Source organism: Pholis gunnellus (assembly GCF_910591455.1).
Source record: "Pholis gunnellus genome assembly, chromosome: 14".
Lineage (NCBI taxonomy): Eukaryota > Metazoa > Chordata > Actinopteri > Perciformes > Pholidae > Pholis > Pholis gunnellus.
The window spans coordinates 876156-897060 of record NC_136541.1 but is presented as its reverse complement, the minus strand read 5'-3'; the positions used below and the strand labels follow the sequence as shown (position 1 = coordinate 897060).

General features: G+C 42.2%; 2 protein-coding genes across 5 annotated transcripts; one reads left to right on the top strand and one right to left on the bottom strand.

Annotated features, from left to right (window-relative positions):
• Positions 1–3233: 3233 nt before the first annotated feature.
• LOC306706375 (CYFIP-related Rac1 interactor B-like) lies at positions 3234–14297 on the bottom strand. 4 transcript variants are annotated; one of them, XM_079173435.1, is made up of 11 exons: positions 14067–14297; positions 10639–10715; positions 9992–10113; positions 9751–9856; positions 8469–8605; positions 8245–8322; positions 8026–8142; positions 6183–6262; positions 5967–6093; positions 5716–5786; positions 3234–5596 (listed from the first exon to the last, which is right to left on the bottom strand). In XM_079173435.1, the coding sequence occupies exons 2-11, from the start codon at positions 10709–10711 to the stop codon at positions 5527–5529; spliced, it is 981 nt and encodes a 326-aa protein (XP_079029561.1). In that variant the 5' UTR covers positions 10712–10715; positions 14067–14297; the 3' UTR covers positions 3234–5526. The 4 variants fall into 4 exon arrangements, with proteins under 4 accessions (XP_079029561.1, XP_079029562.1, XP_079029563.1 ...); XM_079173436.1 differs by having other exon boundaries at positions 10639–10712; XM_079173437.1 differs by lacking the exon at positions 14067–14297 and adding an exon at positions 13789–13982 and having other exon boundaries at positions 10639–10712.
• Positions 14298–14611: 314 nt separating this feature from the next.
• phb2a (prohibitin 2a) lies at positions 14612–20236 on the top strand. The gene is made up of 10 exons (XM_079173283.1): positions 14612–14713; positions 15500–15629; positions 15847–15931; positions 16386–16465; positions 17025–17209; positions 17409–17538; positions 17847–17950; positions 18593–18670; positions 19622–19698; positions 19932–20236. Exons 1-10 carry the CDS (start codon positions 14693–14695, stop codon positions 19948–19950), a joined length of 909 nt encoding a protein of 302 aa, XP_079029409.1. The 5' UTR covers positions 14612–14692; the 3' UTR covers positions 19951–20236.
• Positions 20237–20905: the final 669 nt, after the last annotated feature.

Here is a 20905-nt window from a genome sequence, read left to right as displayed (position 1 = left end):
CTACACTGAGACTGGTTCATATAGAGGATCAGGTCTACACTGAGACTGGTTCATATAGAGGATCAGGTCTACACTGAGACTGGTTCATATAGAGGATCAGGTCTACACTGAGACTGGTTCATATAGAGGATCAGGACTACACTGAGACTGGTTCATATAGAGGATCAGGTCTACACTGAGACTGGTTCATATAGAGGATCAGGTCTACACTGAGACTGGTTCATATAGAGGATCAGGTCTACACTGAGACTGGTTCATATAGAGGATCAGGACTACACTGAGACTGGTTCACATAGAGGATCAGGTCTACACTGAGACTGGTTCATATAGAGGATCAGGACTACACTGAGACTGGTTCATATAGAGGATCAGGACTACACTGAGACTGGTTCACATAGAGGATCAGGTCTACTCTGAGACGTCGTACAGTTACAGCAGATATTTGATTAAAGCGAGAAGTCCCGCCCCCAGCTTCCTGTCTCTCTGATCTCAGGTGAGACACACCTGAGGTTTCCCAGGAGGCCTTGCTCCTGGATCAGACAGCTCGGACATCTAATCTCCACACACACACTTATCATAAAGATAAGATTCAAACGTCACGATGAGAATAAACATTTATCTTCCTATGTTTATGTTGAGGCACTTTTCCTTTCTTCGGCTGAAATGAAACAGATTCATGAATTATATTTTTGGTTCAGAAACGTCGAAATTAAACAGATTTTTTGCCGTTTTGCGGAAACAACAATGACAAAAAAAACGGATTTGTAGCAACTATAGTGACTTTTGTTGGGGGACTATTTTCAGCGGCGGATTAATCCTCATGAGGAGCTCCAGTGAGTGTTTGAGTCTAGAATGAACTATTACAGATCGTTGATACATCAGGATACGTGAATAAATAAAGAGAACATCAGCAGAGTGAGTCGCTGCTCTGCAGCTTGTTTCCCTGATGATGACGATGATGATGATGAACTGTTGTTCAGCAGGAAGTCGTTCCTGAGACCTGACTCGTCTGTTGAAAGAGGAGCGAGGAGAAGTTTAAAGTTTCTTTCTCTTCAGTCATTTTCTGTCCGTGATGAGTCACCAGAACAAACGGAGGCTGGAAAGACTTTGAGGAAATAACGGCTGAGTCAGGATTTTATTCGTCAGGTTCCTGCTTCATCTTCTCTCTTGTGATAGAACATGTAGCTGTGCTCGTACATTTCTACTGTGATTCAGTTGATGTGCCTTACACATGTGTGACATATGATTGTGTACCTAAGAGAGTGGTAACAGGAGCATGTGGGTATCTCTGCCTTTTGCTTTGATAAGAGGAAGTAACTCGAGTGGGGTTGAGTTCAACCAGAGAAGCTTTAGGTGTGAAGATTCTCAGAGACAGGCAAGAGTAACACAGAAAGATCTCTTTGTGTGACAAGGCTCAGAGTACATCCACACGACTCCGATTCTAAACGTGAACGGAGTTTTCAAACAAAAACGTTCTCCGTCCACACGGCGTTTCAGCACCGTTTTCGCATTGATCTCCGTCCAGACTAACACACCAGAAAACGAATATCACGTGACTATTAACGTACACTGAGCATGCGCATGACGGTGTAAACAGGAAGTAGATTGGTTGCTTAGTTAAACAAAATACGACAGAGTAATAAAGCAGTCTTTAATAATGAAAGGTCGTGTTTGATACTTAAGATCTTCTCTAAAATCTTCCTCTATGAACTCAAACACACATTTAGTGGAAAGTTTTAGAAGTTTTATTTTTCAGACTTAGTTACAGCGCTGCAGGTCTTTATCTCTCTCTCTCTCTCACACATCAAATTTACTTTAAAATCAACACTTACACATAAAGGTTCACTAGATTATGATCCATAAATGTGGTCAACACGTCTCTCACTCGTTCCCTCGTTGTGTGTTCTCACTCGTAGCTCTGCTGGTGGCTGAACTATCTGTCCTACTGGATAGCATTTACTGCTAACCGTGACTACAGACGTCCGCTCTATATATATATATATATATTTGTTTTGTATAAACACTCAACATTGATACTGACATTAGTTTTTTCTTCAACACACTTTACATACATTTATGAAAAATACAGCCCCTCCCCCACACTTAAAACTAGATGATTTATATCGTTTTCTGACCTGCAGAAAGTTAATCATGCGTTTATTTTCTCAAGAATTTATAAATATATATACAGTATATATATTATATGTATATATGTATACATATAATATATATATAATATATATACTGTATATATATTTGCCCAAACTAAGTTTAAAATCAGGCTGAAATTTTTGTTAAATTGTTAGTTTTGTAGTTTGTACAAATCTGTTTGTCCTCAGATTCTGTTGTGTGACTGATAGGAATGCGGTTATCAAATAACACACACACACACACACACACACACACACACACACACACAGTGTTCAGATTCTTTGATAGTTAATTCCCGGGAAAAACCTCTGACTGGAAGTCACACATTCCATGTATCTGTGTGTGTGTGTGTTATTGTACTTGCTACATAGTGAGGACTGACAGTTTTTAACCCACCAAGTGAGGACATTTAGTCTTCACTTCGTCAAAGGCCTGTTTGAGGGTTGAGACTTGGTTTTAAGGTTCAGGTTTGAGTTAGGTTTAGATTTGGGTAAGAGTTGGGGTTAAGGCATGTATGTGTGTGTGTGTTTGTGTTCTATCTTCGTGAGGACCGTACCCATTAGTCCCTGTTTGTGAGGACATGCTCATTCCTGCCTTTTTGAGGATTCAGACATGGTGTTAGGTTAAGGTTTCTGTGTTATGGCGTTACAGAAGAGGCTTCCAATCCCACAGCTGCAAACCAACAGCAGGCCTCGGGACATTTACTAACGGGTCGTGTTGGGTGGGTGTAACCTCAGATAACATCTCAGTGAGAATAAAAACATTTTGTGTCACAGGAGAGTAGTTAAAATCCAGTGTGTTACATTCCCAGTACATGTATTTATAGATCACTTTAAAAAAAACAATGATGACCAGAATTAACGCCAGACAGAATAAAAACAATCATGAAAAGCAGAAGTGAAACGATGAGTCTAAAGACGGATTTAAAAATAACGACTGTTCCTCAATCAACAATAGAAAACAGATGAACATTATTGTTTTATCTTCATTATAATGAGGTCGTCACATGTCTCTGTCCAGTAAACTTCTCATTTTAGCTTTTAGAAAACACTGATGGGGAAAAAAGAAACAGGAGGATCAGATTTTTCTTTAAAAATGTAAAATCTTTATTTTCGGCCAACACAAACATCATTAAAAACAATTAATGCCATATCATCCCTGACGCTGTGGCGTTAACACACAAAGCAAAATAATAAAAAAAGATTTCCAGTCATGACTCGTATTCGTACCGCATCGTCTCCGTCACAGTGATTCTCCTTGTCGCTGCTAATTCCAAAGTAGCCAGTGAGTTAACTATATTATCCATCTAGCTTATATATATATATATATATATATATGTAAATAATTCCTACTGTTTGTCTATACCGTACCGTATCAAGTTTGAGATCAACAGAAATGTGTTTGAGATAATTACTAACAAGATGCAGAAATGAGACAATTTGAAAAGTCCTTGATTGGTTTTTAGGAGTTTAGTTGTTTTGGATTGTTAAAGATTCTTTCCATAGAAACATCGGAGGTGGTCGAGGTTTAACCAGAAACCAACCAGTCAGTCTTCATGCTTAAAGTCTTTTCTCTTGTAAAACAAAAACATTTTTGTTCAACGTCTGTTGAAGATAAAATCAGTGAGTTCAACCGTGCTGATCGGTCATCGAGAGGGAACGTTTTCCAGGCGCAGGTTTAAATATATTTCATCTTTCCCTTCTTGTTTCTCATAATTCATTTAAGAATGTAATTGATTCATAAAACTTGTTGTATTTGAGAGCTGCAGCAGTGCATGTTAATATTTGATTATAAGAGTCTTGTATTTTAAAGCGACAGTCCATCTGCAGGAGAGTGAAGATCTAAAGTCTAAATTCCTTTGTTTGGTTTCTAGATTAATACTCACATTCAAAAATATATTTTTTCATGATTTAATTGCTCTTTCTTTGGCAGAAAACAGAAGTTCTGGTTGAGCAAATAGAAATTAGGGTCCAACAAACAAACACTTATGTGGAAGAGAAAACAAAAAGGTGAAATAAACGGACTTTTTGTTCTACCGTTACCCAAAGAACCAATGAAGTTAAACTGGAATAAACCGTATTCAAACCTTTAAGATCTTCGCTTTAACTAATAAGTAAAACTGTGAAACTGAAAAGTTCGACCTCGGCCACAGAGACTAAATCTGAGGTAGGAACTGCGGCCCGAGGAACTAAACGAGAACAAGGTTCCTGGCTTCTTGAAAATAGTTCTGGAAAAAGGTTGGCGGAAAGCTGCATTCACGTCACTCCAGACGAACAAATGTTCAACTGGTTCCAGTCAGTTGTTGGTTAAGTTGTTCATTTTGACCCACTAGTGGCTGAACATGAAGATATTGATCACTTGATCTCATAGTTCCACGTGTTTATCCTCAACTGTTGGCCGCATTGAGTCCAAATGTTATTTATTACATATTACGAGTTACTTTCTTTAGAAAGTTACAACACTTTTACGTTACTTTCACCAAAGTAGCAGCAGAAGTACGACGAGGTGTTATGAGATGGGGGATACTTCATACTTAAGTACTTAATTTCAGGTTACTTGTCATTGTAAATATAATAATATTAGTAACGTATTTATATCTTTGTCTTAGAAACTTTAAACGTTGAATTTGAACTGTTACCAGCATTGTCTGGTTGTTCCGTGTTCGGTTGTCCGAATCGACTCAAGTATCTGCAGAATTCAGAGCAGCAGTGTGTTCCAGTTTAACGGGTGATTTTCAACCGAATGCGTCCGTGGTTTCTCGTACCAGCATGCTGAGAGTCACCAGTTAACACGGGCACTCGTTAAACCAGAACACCGGCTGAAGCTATGAACAGTGTCGACGACCACTGGACTGTTTGTAGCTCCGTTTCAAAAGTGAATGAAGTGAAACCTCTGAGTCTCTTCGTGGTGTTAATCATCATGTCATAGAAAAATGTGATGAACGCTGCAGCCTGTAGGGGGCGCTAGCAGGACTGCCAACACAGTCAATGCATGGGCCAACGACAGCAATCTGAAGAAGTGAACTATAATCTGAAGAAGTGAACTATATTCTGAAGAAGTGAACTATAATCTGAAGAAGTGAATTATAATCTGAAGAAGTGAACTATATTCTGAACGTCCACAAGATGTCGGAATAAACAGCCGTATTTGATGTAAATCTGAAGAGACGTGAATGCAGCTCGAGAACAATTTTACATCTTTTCTTGGATCAAACAACAAACAACAAAACAAAAACAGCTTTATAAAAAAAGTTTAAAAAAAACAAAAATCTGAGGTTAAACAAAGAAATATTATCTAAAGGTTTGTTCAGTAGTTCTTTTTGAAATTTGGACCACAACACTTTTTGTCTCCCTGTTTCGCTCCGGACGCATCGAGTTAATTGGGCAGCAGCATGTTTTTGATCTGCTTGGACGTCGCCTCGTCGTTCAGGTGTTTGGTCGTATACCTGCAGGGACGTTTAAAGGTAACTCAATAAAAGCATCCATCAGGAATTCTGCCTGTAAAAGAACAGACATGAGGAGATAATGTTTGTGACTTCTGTGGTGCGTTTGAGGACAGTCAGACCTGAGAGCGTTGAGTAATCCCTCCACACTGCTGGGCGGCTGCTCCTTCAGCACTCTGATGCAGCCTTTCATCTGAAAACAAGAACAATTACTATTATTATATAGAAGTTACTTCATGAAAAACCTCGTATCTCCAGATGTGTTGAATGTTTGTCCGATTTTCAACTTTCCGACGGCCCTTGAACGACAAAACGTGTGTGTGTGTGTGTGTGTGTGTGTGTATGTGTGTGTGTGTGTGTGTTGCTGACGTACGTCTATATTGCAGGTCTTAACGAAGGCTCCGGCCGGGTGAACGTGGTCGTACAGGATGATGACGCCGACCATCACACGGAGGCAGAACAACACCGTCTCCTCACTGGCGAAGCGACTGCGATACTCCCTGCACACACACACACACACACACAGTGTTGGTTCATGTCTGCAGGCAGGCGGCTGCGATGGTGCGTTTAGGAACACGTCAGAACTCACGGTGTCTCCAGCATCACTTTACAAACGCTGGCCATCGTGCTCAGACAGTCGGTCGTGTTTTCAAGCGGAACGTCTTGATTCTGAACAGAAGGACAATAAAGTTTTATTCAATCACCACAAGAAATAAACAAACACGACTGCATGTTATTAGAAAAAGTATTTAAATAAAAGTAAAAAATGTAAAAGTACTCTTTGTTTAAATAATATAATATAAATGTAATAATATATGATATAATCTAATATTTTGGAGATTTGATTATTATTATTATCATTATCATTATTATTATTATCATTATTATTATCATTATTATTATTATCATTATTATTATTATCATTATTATTATCATTATTATTATTATCATTATTATTATTATCATTATCATTATTATCATTATTATCATTATTATCATTATTACAGTTGAAGCGGCTGCAGGAGAAGCTGATTCTACTTTATATATCTTTGAGTAATTTAATCTGTGACACATTTCACATCACGATCAAAAGTAAAATATTAATCTGTAGAGTAATTAAAGTTGTCAGATAAATGTAATAAATATTTCTTATTATTATTATTATTATATTAATATTATTTATAGGATAAAGTAGCATAAGATGCTAAGTACCGCAGAATTGTACTTATGCACAGTATTTTGAGTAAATGTACTTTGTTACATTCCACCACTGCTTATACTTCTTGTTATAATAATATTATAATAATAATAATAAACAGAAATGCCAATACAATAAAATCAAAATGTGAAGATTGTCATTTAAAATATAATGCAAATTTAAATGAAATAATTAAATAAAATACAGAAACAAACACATTGAAATAAATGTCCCAATGTCAAAAAATAATAAAATATATAAGAATAATTAATTAAAGGAGTTCTGATAATAATATACACAGTATTACAATAATACTTGTATTTTAACTTTCCTTTAGCGATAAATGTGGTGACGGCGCCCTCTGCTGGAGCTTTGTGAAAACAACACGCTGATGACACCTTTAATATGAAGCGGTTTTCATTAAATTAATACATTTCTCACTCATTGGAGGTCTGTGTCCTACTCTTTTTCATGGTATTGATTTTTATTTTTTATATTATTTGGAGGTTGTAGCTCATTGGGTAGAGCAGGTCGTCCTTTTTAATTTATTTAATTTATTTAATTTATTTAATTTATTTATGTATGTTTATTTTGTTTATTTTGTTTATTTTGTTTATTTTATTTATTTGACTGCACAGCTTCTCATCTGCAGCAGAATAACAGAATAACATCAACACGCAGAACAAAAACACTGCGTTGATTTTAGGCTTCATCTTGAATTTAAAATCGACCACAAGGTTGTCGGTTCGATTCCCAACTCCTCTTGTCCGCATGTCAAAGAGTCCCAAACCGCTTTAAAGCAGCTGAGGACGGTTAAATGCAGAAGTCAAACTTCATGTATGTACCTCTATGTCTATGACAATAAATAATAAACAAAACATTATTAATCATGATAATATTATTATGACTAAAATATAAACATAAACATAAACATAAATATAAATATAAACATAAATATAAACAAATATAAATATAAACATGAATATAAACATAAACATAAATATAAACCTAAATATAAACATAACTATTAATATAAACATAAACATAAATATAAACATAAATATAAATATAAACATAAATATAAACAAATATAAATATAAATATAAACATGAATATAAACATAAACATAAATATAAACATAAATATAAACATAAATATAAACATAAATATAAATATAAATATAAACATAAATCTAAATATAAATATTAACATAAATATGAATCTTTGGACTCACATCGGAGACGAACTTTGACGTGGCGTCGCTCAGTGTCTTCAGCATCGGCGTGGCGCTGGCGTAGAACAGAGACATCCGATTGGCCAACTCGTTGTTGACCTCATTACCTGCGTTGCCCTGGTGGGGGGGGGTAAAAATAAAAATAAACCTCTGAACACGTCAGTTTGTTTTATATATATATATATTTTGTTTCCAGGACATTGTTCATTGTGCTCTCACAGAAAGGTTGTTGATTCTCATGCGGCTGATGGTTCGGCGGTAATAGCTGAAGTCATTCTGGATCGCCGGGTTCGTCATCTGGAACACAGACAAGGAGTTATAGAGGAGGTGCAGGAGGTGCAAGAGGTAGAGTAGATGGAGGAAGTTCAGGAGGTGCAGGACACACAGGCGGTAAAGAAGAGGAGGAGTTGTAGAGAAGGAGGTGCAGGAGGAGGTGAGCAGACCTTGAGCTCGTCGAAGCGCAGCGTGAAGTGAAGGATGTGAGCGAACTGACGAGCCAGAGACTGTTTCTGCTCCAGATGCTGAGTCGGACTCAAACCAGAGCTGGTGAGCACGTCCAGGAGGCACCGCAGACTGGACTCTGAGGAGAGGAGGAGGAGGGAGGGAGGAGAGGGAGGAGGGAGGAGACAGGGAGGGGAGGGAGGAGGGAGGAGACAGGGAGGAGAGGGAGGAGAGGGAGGAGGGAGGAGACAGGGAGGGGAGACAGGGAGGAGAGGGAGGAGGAGACAGGAGGGAGGGAGGGGAGACAGGGAGGAGAGGGAGGAGACAGGAGGGGAGACAGGGAGGAGAGGGAGGAGACGGGGAGGGGAGACAGGGAGGAGAGGGAGGAGAGGGAGGAGGGAGGAGACAGGGAGGGGAGACAGGGAGGAGAGGGAGGAGGAGACAGGAGGGAGGGAGGGGAGACAGGGAGGAGAGGGAGGAGACAGGAGGGGAGACAGGGAGGAGAGGGAGGAGACGGGGAGGGGAGACAGGGAGGAGAGGGAGGAGGAGACAGGAGGGAGGGAGGGGAGACAGGGAGGAGAGGGAGGAGACAGGAGGGGAGACAGGGAGGAGAGGGAGGAGACGGGGAGGGGAGACAGGGAGGAGAGGGAGGAGACAGGAGGGGAGACAGGGAGGAGAGGAGGAGGAGACAGGGAGGAGGGAGGAGGGAGGAGACAGGGAGGGGAGACAGAGCGGAGACAGGAGGGGAGAGAGGAGGGGAGGGAGGGAGGAGACAGGAGGGAGGAGACAGGAGGGAGGTGACAGGGTGGTGACAGGGAGGAGACAGGAGGGGAGAGAGGAGGGGAGAGAGGAGGGGAGGGAGGGAGGGAGGGAGGAGACATGAGGGAGGAGACAGGGAGGAGGAGACAGGAGGGAGGTGACAGGGAGGAGACAGGAGGGAGGAGACAGGAGGGAGGAGACAGGGAGGAGACAGGAGGGGAGAGAGGAGGAGAGGGAGGGAGGAGACAGGAGAGGAGACAAGGGGGAGAGGGAGGAGAGATCACATCATATTTTTGTCTCAAACAGGAAACACTTCCTGAATCACTTCCATCCCTCTGCGCCTCCTTCAGGAGCTTCATGTTCACCTCCTCAGTGGTGGAGCTTGTCCTGAAGGAGGCGCTAGAGGAGCGTCGATTGATCAAATGAATTGATCACAAAGAGGAAGTGAAGATGTTGCTGCAGCTTTGAGTCCTCTGAAGTAGAACAAGAAGTTTATCTGAAGTGAGACGTTCTCGAGGTTCTTACCGAGCTTCTGTGAGAACTCGTAGAAGGTTTTCAGTTTACCGACCAGAGGAACCACAGCGGACCAGGCCTTCTCCTGCACCCCCTCCACCCCAGGACTCTGGATGGCCTGAACACACACACACACACACACACACACACACACACACGCTCAATAAAGAAGCTCCAGCTGTCGTAGAAAATGCTCAAGTAAAGTACAAGTACCTGAAATGTGTACTTAAAGTACTGCAGTAGAGGTACTCACCTGTCGTATCTCCTCCCCCGCTCCTCTGTAGGTCTGCAGGTCCTCCAGGACGAGCCGAGCCTCCGTCAGCGTCTGGTTCACCTCCTCCCACACCGCCGTCTCCGACTGGGAGGGCTGAGCGTCTGCACACACACACACACACACACACACACACACACACACACGTCAGACAAGAGAGAGGGTGTGTGTGTGTGTGTGTGAGAGTGTGTGTGTGTGTGTCTGTCTGTGTGTGTGTGTCGTGTGTGTGTGTGTGTCTGCGTGTGTGTGTGTGTGTGAGAGTGTGTGTGTGTGTGTGTGAGAGTGTGTGTGTGTGTGTGTGAGAGTGTGTCTGTGTGTGAGAGAGTGTGCGTGTGTGTGTGTGTGAGAGAGTGTGTGAGTGTGTGTGTGTGTGAGTGTGTGTGTGTGTGAGAGTGTGTCTCTGTGTGTGTGTGAGTGTGAGTGTGTGTGTGTGTGAGTGTGTGTGTGTGTGTGTGAGTGTGAGTGTGAGTGTGTGTGTGTGTGTGTGAGAGTGTGTGTGTGAGAGTGTGTCTCTGTGTGTGTGTGAGTGTGAGTGTGTGTGCGAGAGTGTGTGTGTGTGTGTGTGTGTGTGAGAGAATGTGTGTGTGTGTGTGTGTGTGTGTGTGTGTGTGTGTGTGTGTGTGTCTTACTCTCAAAGTCCAGGAAGAAGTTGCCTCCGTTGTTGTCGATGTCTCTGGTCAGCACCTTGATCAGGTTCCCCATGCTGCTGCAGCACACAGTGAACCAATAACAATATAAACATCAACATGATGAAAGACTCATCAGCTGTTCTTCTTCTCTCCTTCAATAATAAGCTCAGAATCATTCACACACTACATGTTGTCATAAAGAATAAATCTGTGAAATAATAAGAAAAAAGAATCTGGAAACATAAAGCGGAGTCAATAAATGAACATAAAAGTACATTAAAAAATGTTTATTTGTTTGTTTACTATATTTACTATTTATTTATGACGTACAATCAGCCTCAAACAGACTCAGCTTTGACCCTGAACCTGAGCGTCCTCATCAGGACTCGTCTCTACAGACCCGTCTGAGAGGAGACGTTTGAGGAGAAACTTCAGTGAAAGAGCTGATCCCAGATCAGCCTGACCTCCCAGTCACACAGCAGACGAGCTAAAGGGAAGCAGCACGTTTCTCTACTAGCTGCACCAGACAGGTTTATAGCTGGATGATGTCATGCTAACAACTTATTAAGCTTTAAAACAACGAGGACAGATCCAGCACGGACAGCTAGGGAGTGAGGGGGGAGGAGGTAAGGAGACATGAGAACACCAGGGTAGTGAGTGAGGGAGGAGGAGGTAAGGAGACATGAGAACACCAGGGTAGTGAGAGAGGGAGGAGGAGGTAAGGAGACATGAGAACACCAGGGTAGGGAGTGAGGGATGAGGAGGTAAGGAGACATGAGAACACCAGGGTAGTGAGTGAGGGAGGAGGAGGTAAGGAGACATGAGAACACCAGGGTAGTGAGAGAGGGAGGAGGCGGTAAGGAGACATGAGAACACCAGGGTAGTGAGTGAGGGAGGAGGAGGTAAGGAGACATGAGAACACCAGGGTAGTGAGAGAGGGAGGAGGAGGTAAGGAGACATGAGAACACCAGGGTAGTGAGTGAGGGAGGAGGAGGTAAGGAGACATGAGAACACCAGGGTAGGGAGTGAGGGAGGAGGAGGTAAGGAGACATGAGAACACCAGGGTAGGGAGTGAGGGATGAGGAGGCAAGGAGACATGAGAACACTAGGGTAGGGAGTGAGGGATGAGAAGAAGAAGAAGAAGGAGAAAGAGAAGAAGAAGAAGAAGAAGAAGAAGAAGGAGAAGAAGAAGGAGAAGAAGAAGAAGAAGAAGAAGAAGGAGAAGAAGAAGAAGAAGAAGAAGGAGAAGAAGAAGGAGAAGAAGAAGAAGGAGAAGAAGAAGGAGGAGATAGTTGCTCAGTATCTGCAGGAACATTTGGAATGAAATGTTTTAACGTTGGATGAAAAAGAGTGAATGAAACCAGTGAAGGTGGAAGTTTGTGTTCCACTTCAGTTAAACTGAAACATCTAAACATCTAAACATCTAAACATCGACACAAGAACACAACACGCTGTACTTAATAAACTGAACCACTACGTGTTATTACAGTGTTATTACAGACTGAACTGTGAATGTGAGCAGAACACATTGAGACGCTTTGAACTGGTCTGTTGGTCCAAACGTAAACTTCACGTCCAGCCCTTCATCAACAAACTGAGCTCTGGTGTGAACAACATGAGCTTCCTGTCAGGGTAAAAGTCTGAAGCCAAACTCAAATGAAAGTGAGCTGTTAGTGAGCGTCTTCTTGTTAAGAACACAGAAGAGGAAGCGATGAAGCCTCTGAGAGTCAGGCCTAAATTTAAAACAGGAAGTGAAGCAGAGGCAGAGACATGCTGTCATTCTGCAGAGTTTAACTGTTTAAGCCTGAAACAACATCAAACAGAGCGAAGGAGTGACTTCAGCTTTAAAATGTGTCTTTGAATCTAATTTACTCCATTTAACGACATCACCTCAGCATGCTGCTCTATGACTCATGAACAATGAAGAAGAAGAAACTAGCACACGTCTGTTTACATGTTTCCTTATTAAAGGTGTCTGTTCATAACACATTCATAATGAGTTGTTCTGATCTGCAGATGAATTAGAGACGCTCTGCTCCATAAAGATGAAAGAGTTTCATGAACATCACGATCGCTGAAGAATCAATAACGGTCAGTTTGATTTAACCGTCCATCAAAACCTGAAGACGTTTCATTTACACGATGAATTAAATATGAATCAATAATCAATAATCAACAATAAACACGTTTCACTTCAACAGTTTGAATGTGAGGCAGCAGCTGTGTGTGAATATATAGTAATATAATAATAATAAATAATAATTATAATAAAAATAAATAATAATAATAATAATAATAATAAATAATAATAATAATAATAATAATAAATAAATAATAATAATAAATAATAATAATAATAATAAATAAATAATAAAAAAAACAATGTAATCATAAAAACAATAAAATAATTATGAAATCATAATGGTTGAATGATGTAATAATATTAAAACAATATTAATACAATAATATTAATATAATAATCGAATAGTATTGATCTAATAATAATACAATAATAATGTATTACAATAATAACTGTGTGCGTGTATAGTAATATAATCTGAGATTCAGCTGCTTGTACATCTTTTTATTTATATTTTAATATCTGAAATGAAGTACTTGTGAAGGAGTATTTTGCTGGCAGTGGTGGAAGAAGTACTCAGTAAGTAAAAGTATTACTATCACAGTGTAGAAATATTGTGTTGCAGGTCGTGCACAATAATATACTTAAAGTACCAAAAGTTAAAAATAATCATGATACAGAATAATGTGTATTAATACATTATACTCATTGATGAATGTTGCAGGTACTTTATATACTGCTGTGTACCTTAAACAATATCAATACATCATGTACTAGCTGATTAATAATCTGTAAAGTAAATAAAGCTGTATTTACTCTGAGATTTAATGTAGCAGGAAATGGAAACACTCGAGTATAAGTACCTCAACGTCGTACTTAAGTAGTACTTGAGTACTTACAGGTACTTCCCACTTGTGAGTCGGTGTATTAGTACTTTACTCACATCGTCGGTGCAGCTCAAAGTGTAAAAGTTTGCAGTAGAAGTACCTCAAAGCGGTACAAAGTACCCCACAGCTGTACTTGGGTACGTGTACTTTATGTGTACTTAAAAACACGGTGTCGTCACGTACCTTCAGCGAGCCGCCGAGAAGATTCAACAACGAGATCAGAACGAACTCTTCAGGAGAGACTCGGTACTTATTATTATTATGATTATTATTATTATTATTATTATTATTATAAACGGAACGAAGAGTTGAAGCTTGAAGTCAGAGTTGGTTCCTGAGTCTGCAGCAGCAGAAGTCTGCAGGACCTGACATGTCTGATCATAGACCAGGATCCACCCATAGAGGTCTGATCCTAGACCAGGTTCCACCCATAGAGGACTACACCCACCCCCGCTCCTCACCTTCACTGATCGCTGATCGATATCCTCGGATCGATCCCGTGTGTGTGTGTGTGTGTGTCGGTGGTCCAGGTGTCTCCCCTCCTGGCGGGTCCGCCTCCTCTACATGCTGAGTGAGTGTGAACCCGGAAAACAGCCGCGCGCGGCCGCTCCGTACACTATAAAAGGAGTTGATTTCCTCAGGAGGAACTGAGCTGCGAGCCAATCAGCGAGCAGCGCGAGAGAGAGCAAAACCTTGCAGCCTATAACTTCACCGTCGGCCGACGGAGGCAACTGCAACTGAGAGAGAGAGAACCGAAGTCCGAAAGTATGGAAGACCGTCAATACAATTATGACTTCAAAACATCTAAATATATTTTTTTATTTTTACAACATTTTGATTACAAATGTGTTAGAAATCCGAACTCTTCATCCATTATTTTATTTTATTTTATTTTATTCTATATCGAGTTTAACAGAACATGATTAACTAACTTTCCTCGCCCTTCACCGTCAAACTACAAACAACCTCGGTGAAATCCTACATTTCCCATGTTGCCCCGCGCCCACGGAAGTGCGTCATCACGCGTGACCTTGTCACTCTTCTTCTTCACCTGTTTTTCCTAGCTGACTGAAGAGAGAGGACGAGCATGGCGAGTAAAGATCCCGCAGTAAGTAGTTTTAATATTAATTCACGTCACAATTTCTGCCTTCACTTCGGTTCAACCGTTCTGCTGTTTCCCGCTCTTTTGCACGCCGGCTCGTGACATTATTAGCGTTCTTAGTACAGCGCGTCACACGTGAGTCAGGCTTATGTGGTGTAAGCTAACGTTAGCTTTAAAGCTAGCTCGCCGTTACAGTAACGTTAGCTTAGTTCAGACAGATTCAGGTCAGAGAAGAAGCCCGATATGAAAGATGGAGAGATAAAGAAAGGTGTGTGTGTGTGTGTGTGTGTGTGTGTGTGTGTGTGTGTGTGTGTGTGTGTGTGTGTGTGTGTGTGTGTGTGTGTGTGTGTGTGTGTGTGTGTGTGTGTGTGTGTGTGTGGGGGGGTGTGTGGGGGGGTGTGTGTGTGTGGGTGTGTGTGTGGGTGTGTGGGTGGTTTCCTAATTTAAATCAAATTACTGTCATCTGCATTAACATCATTATAGAATAACAGAATCTCTTCTTTAATTCAGCACACATCCCTCCTCCTCACCTCCTTCCTGGTACTGGTCTCAGTCCCTGCACTGGTCTCAGTCTCCTTCATAGTAGTTGAGGAGGTGTCAACCTTTAACATGGTTCAGAAGGTCGCTCTTTGTCATGTCTACTTTATTAAGTGTCCTTCTCCTTCCTCCTGTCCTTCTCCTATGTTTCCTCATTTGTCAACATTTGGTCCTTAAAAGTCTTTGTCTCTGAGTGTCTCCTGGTCTCTGAGTGTCTCCTGGTCTCTGAGTCTCCTGGTCTCTGTGTGTTTTCAGGGTTTCCTGCAGCAGCTTCGTCAGATAGCGTCCCGGATGTCAGCCGGACCCCGAGGAGCCGGACTGGGTCTGAAGCTGCTGCTGGGAGCTGGAGCGCTGGCTTATGGAGTCAAGGAGGCAACATACACAGGTGTGTGTGCATGCATATATATATATATATATATATATATATATATATATTCTTTTTTTTTTTACACCTGTCACTCACCTTTAACATTCTGACGTCTAGTTTCATGGTGATACCTATTGAATATATGTATTACTCTATTCTCCTGTAGTGTCTCCTTTAAGGGATGGAGGTGTGTTGAGGTGTTGAACTGGTCGTGGTGCGTTTGTGTGTCCTGTAGTTGAAGGAGGTCAGAGAGCGATCGTCTTCAACAGGATTGGAGGGATGCAGATGGACACCGTCCTCTCTGAGGGACTCCACTTCAGGTAGGAGGAGTCTCCTGAAGAGGTTCACACAACATCTGGGGCGGATGTCGACTCAATGATGTCGACTCACTGACTACAAGACGGTCGTATCCTGTTAGACCCCACCCTTTAACTTTCAAAATAAAAGCCTGGACAGTGGCGTGGTCTTACCGAGCGAGCTGCAGTCATTATTCGTGTTTCACAATTTAAAAAGCATGTTTTCTATGAACCACTCGCCAAAAACATCACCGTTCATCACAGCCGGAAGCTGTGAAAACCGCCATTATTGTCAGTTTCATCTTTCCGACGGCCTTTGAACACATCGCGTGTGAAGAACGCTTTCATCAGAAAAAGCAACAAAACAGATTTTCATTTTATGAGCAGAAGACATGACGTCAAACGAGTCATATTACTCTTTTATAATATATACGTGTATATGTGTATATATTTATAACTCGTGTGTCGTTGTCTTCAGGATTCCCTGGATCCAGTATCCCGTCATCTACGACATCAGAGCCAGACCCAGGAAGATCTCCTCCCTCACCGGAAGCAAAGGTCAGACTCTCAAACGTATACGTCTCTGGTAGAGACCTGTCAATCACTGTGTAGCCCCGCCCCTAAAGCATCCCCTGCTTTATGGTCTGTGTGACTCTAAATGGACCATCATTTACTAAATGAACATCATGCTGTATTGAAGAAGACTTGAAACTAGAGATTGAGACCATAAACTCATGTTTACAATGTTTACTGAGGTAATAAATCAAGAGAGAAGTAGAGTCATTTTCTCATAGACTTCTATACAACCAGAGGAGTCGCCCCCTGGTGGACACTAGAGAGAATGCAGCTTTAACACGTGACTCACAGACTGAGACCAGAAACGTGTTTACAGCCGTCGCTGTGTTCCATCAGAGCTTTTTAAACGAGACTCTCACAAATAGTTCACTCATTAAAACACTGAACAAGAGCTGAAAAGTAACACTTCATCTCTTTGACACTAGGGGGCAGTATTCACACCATATCTGTTGTACGGCCCCTCTGTTCTTCCTTGAGGACACATGTTTGTGTTGTCGTGTATTACGGCGTTGAACGCCGGTTCCTCCGCTTTCCCCGGCAGACCTCCAGATGGTGAACATCTCTCTGAGGGTTCTGTCTCGGCCGCTGGCCTCCAACCTGCCCATCCTCTACCAGCAGCTCGGCAAAGACTACGACGAGCGCGTCCTGCCGTCCATCGTCAACGAGGTGCTGAAGAGCGTGGTGGCCAAGTTCAACGCCTCCCAGCTCATCACGCAGAGAGCGCAGGTACCGCAGCACTTCTCGAGCAATCGGCTCAAATGACATCATTAATGACATCATTAATGACATCGTCTTAAAGAGAGAAACCGTCTTATTGGTCGATGTTGTATTTCTTCTTTGGAGGAAGTGCTTTGCTCTAGAAAGGACGAATACACCGAAGTGTTTTCGTGAAATAAGAGCAGTGGATCGTGTGTTTGTCCTCCAGGTGTCCCTGCTGATCCGCAGAGAGCTGTTCGAGCGAGCGAAGGACTTCAACATCATCCTGGACGACGTGGCGATCACCGAGCTGAGCTTCAGCAGAGAGTACACGGCCGCCGTGGAGGCCAAACAAGTCGGTGAGTAGAAGCAGGAAGTTCACGGCCAGCTGGTCAGGATTAATACTTGTTTCTTTACAGAGTTCATATAAAGGTGATGAAGTAGTTTATTTGGGTTTTATTGATGCTCTTGTTGGTTCTTTTTGATTATTTTGTGATGAAGAAAAGACGTTTATGAAGATAATAATCCATGTTTCTTTATTATTCTCGTCTGTAAACAAATATTGTTTCTTGAGCAGCAACACAAGAAGTTCTAAAATCTTTAAAATAACATAAAACTGATCATTCGTGTGTGTGTGTGTGTGTGTGTGTGTGTGTGTGTCCTCCAGCCCAGCAGGAGGCGCAGCGAGCTCAGTTTTACGTAGAAAAGGCCAAACAGGACCAACGACACAAGATCATCCAGGCTGAAGGAGAAGCTGAGGCGGCAAAGATGGTGAGTTCATGAGTACTCGTGTGTGTATTACTAGAGTACAAGTAGCAGTACTACTCTGTAAGAATACTCTGTTAGAAGTACAAAAAAACCTTTCATTTTGTGAGTTTATATTTTGTACTTGAATACCGTTTTAAGGTACATCTCATCTATCGTTAAACTTCTCGTCTCAGTGGTCAATGTTGTGCTTTTGTCTTCACATTTATCTGATTTAATCTCAACAAACTGATTCAGAAATAACTTCATCACGATGAAGACTAAAGTCTGAACTTTTAAAATACTAAATAGAGCAGAGTAATAAAACAAAGCATCAGTTGTTAGAATGTGTCTCTAGCGGAAGTACAAACGTTGTAGTTGTTGTTGTCGTCGAGGTGTTTGCACTGAAGGTGCAGCTCCACAAACCCAGAGAACGTAGGTTCTAGTTAAAGGAACCTTTTGTTCTGCTGATCTCTAACACTGACGACCCGTCACACAAACTCGTGTCAGCGTGAGAACATTAGAGCTTCATCATCTTCATGTTTGAGGCTGTTTCTTAAGACGGACCGGCTCATCCTGCTGCTCTGTTGTTGGGTGTGTAACACTCGTTCTCTGTGAACACACTAACCGTGTGTGTGTGTGTGTGTGTGTGTGTGTGTGTGTGTGCAGCTGGGTCAGGCCGTGACGAAGAACCCGGGTTACCTGAAGCTCCGGAAGATCCGGGCGGCGCAGAACATCGCCAAGACGGTAAGAAGAGCCTCTGCACCCGAGAGCATCACGATCACATCATCAGACACAAAGTCAACAACTGAGACTGAACTCTGAGTTCAACCAATCCATTGAACACACAGTGGACCAGACCAGCTGTGGAACATCTACTGACGTGAATGAGTCTGATAATGTGCTTCATGTTGAGATGAACGAGAGGACCATCACAGCCTCCTCTGGTGGTCCTCTGGTCCTCTGGTGGTCCTCCTCTGGTCCTCTGGTGGTCCTCTGGTGGTCCTCTGGTGGTCCTCTGGTCCTCTGGTGGTCCTCTGGTCCTCTGGTGGTCCTCTGGTCCTCTGGTGGTCCTCCTCTGGTCCTCTGGTGGTCCTCTGGTGGTCCTCTGGTGGTCCTCTGGTCCTCTGGTGGTCCTCTGGTGGTCCTCTGGTCCTCTGGTGGTCCTCTGGTGGTCCTCCTCTGGTGGTCCTCTGGTCCTCTGGTGGTCCTCTGGTCCTCTGGTGGTCCTCTGGTCCTCTGGTGGTCCTTCACATCTTCTGTGCTTTCATTGACTCGTTGTTAAAGAGCAACGTTTGCTTTTACTTCACACTTAGTGACTCCATCTTCCTAAAATAAGCGTCTTCAGTTTAAACAGGCCGGCGTCTCTCGGCCCCCCTGAAGACCCCCCAGTGGTCCCCGAGCGGGTCCAGAGCCCCGGTTCTGGGGACCAGCTGCAGCTCATTGAGTCCACCAGGTGGCGCCACATGAACACGAATGTAAAGAAGAAGTCAGAGGAAACTCACAGCTTCAACTCTTTGACTTCTTATTATCCAGTGTTGTTGTTTTTAGGCTTTAAAGATGCTTTTAGTTCATTCCTATTAAAGTTATAATAAATTAATTTATCCGACAAAAGCTCATTGAACTGCGTGCGTGCGTGTGTCTGAGGCCTTCAGCTGAGTTCCTCTCCTCACGCTCTACCGTGTCCTCCTCCTGCAGGTGGCTCAGTCCCAGAACAAGATCTACCTGAACGCTGACAGCCTGGTGCTCAACCTGCAGGACAAAGACAACTTTGAGTGAGTTCAACCCTCCAGACCACAAATCTCTCTCTCTCTCTCTCTCTCTCTCTCTCTCTCTCTCTCTCTCTCTCTCTCTCTCGCTCTCGCTCTCGCTCTCGCTCTCGCTCTCGCTCTCTGTGTGTCTGTAGTTCAGTCAGTTTCTCTAGTGGTCACATGACTGCTGGTCTCAGATGAAACTCTTCATTAGAGGAGACGTTGATGATGGAATATGATTTTCTGTTTTCTTTCAGTTTGTTGCTGGGGAAGTAGAGCCGACATCCCATCATTCCTTCTTCAGAGAGACTCCTCTTCCTCCTCCTCTTCAGGTTTCTGTGACTCTTCTGCGGTTACGAACCTCAAACAGACTGTAGCCTGCAGAGTTCCTCCTCGTGGACTTTATTGTGAAAGGTTCCTCTGGTGGACTTTATTGTGAAAGGTTCCTCTGGTGGACTTTATTGTGAAAGGTTCCTCTGGTGTGGGTGAAAGTCTCGACCGTCTTTTCTTTTTGTTCTCATAATCTGAAGACGTTTCTTTGTGAATAAATCAGTTCCCTCGTTGAGAAGTTTCTTCTTCTGCAGACGCGTTGAGCTTCATCAGTTAACTCGTCTTTACTTCCTTCAGTGACGTGTTGACTTCAAATGAAGAATAAATCACCAGCTTCATGATCAAATGTGAGAAAGTAGACTTTTAGCGTCACAAAGTCACCACTGAAGAAATAAGCTTCAGAGGATGAAGTCGTGATGTTTAACAGTGAAAACTGATCAAATATAGTAATTAAATACTATAAAGAGAATCCTCAACGTCTCGTAATTATCTCAAACATTTAGTTTATCTAATCTAAGAACACAAAGTATCAACGCTGGAGCGGTTTGTCTTTGATTGTTGCTTAAAAAACATCTATTAATGATTTACTCTTCAGTTTAGTTTGTGGAGCTAAAACCAGTAAAACAATAATTAAAGTTTAATCTCTGGAGAACCGGTTCAACCTGAACCTCAGAGTCATGACCTGAACCTGCTCTCCAGGAAACACCACCACGTCAATGAATTATTAACTCTGACTGCTGGCAATGAAGTTAGTGTTATAAACATGTGTTACACGTTTATACGCTGGTTTAAATGCTAAATAAAGACCTGAATGGAGTCGACACGTTATAAATATTAAATATTCACATGTTTCAGCCTCTGTTACAGGAAAGTACTACTCTACAGTAGAAGTACTCTGTTA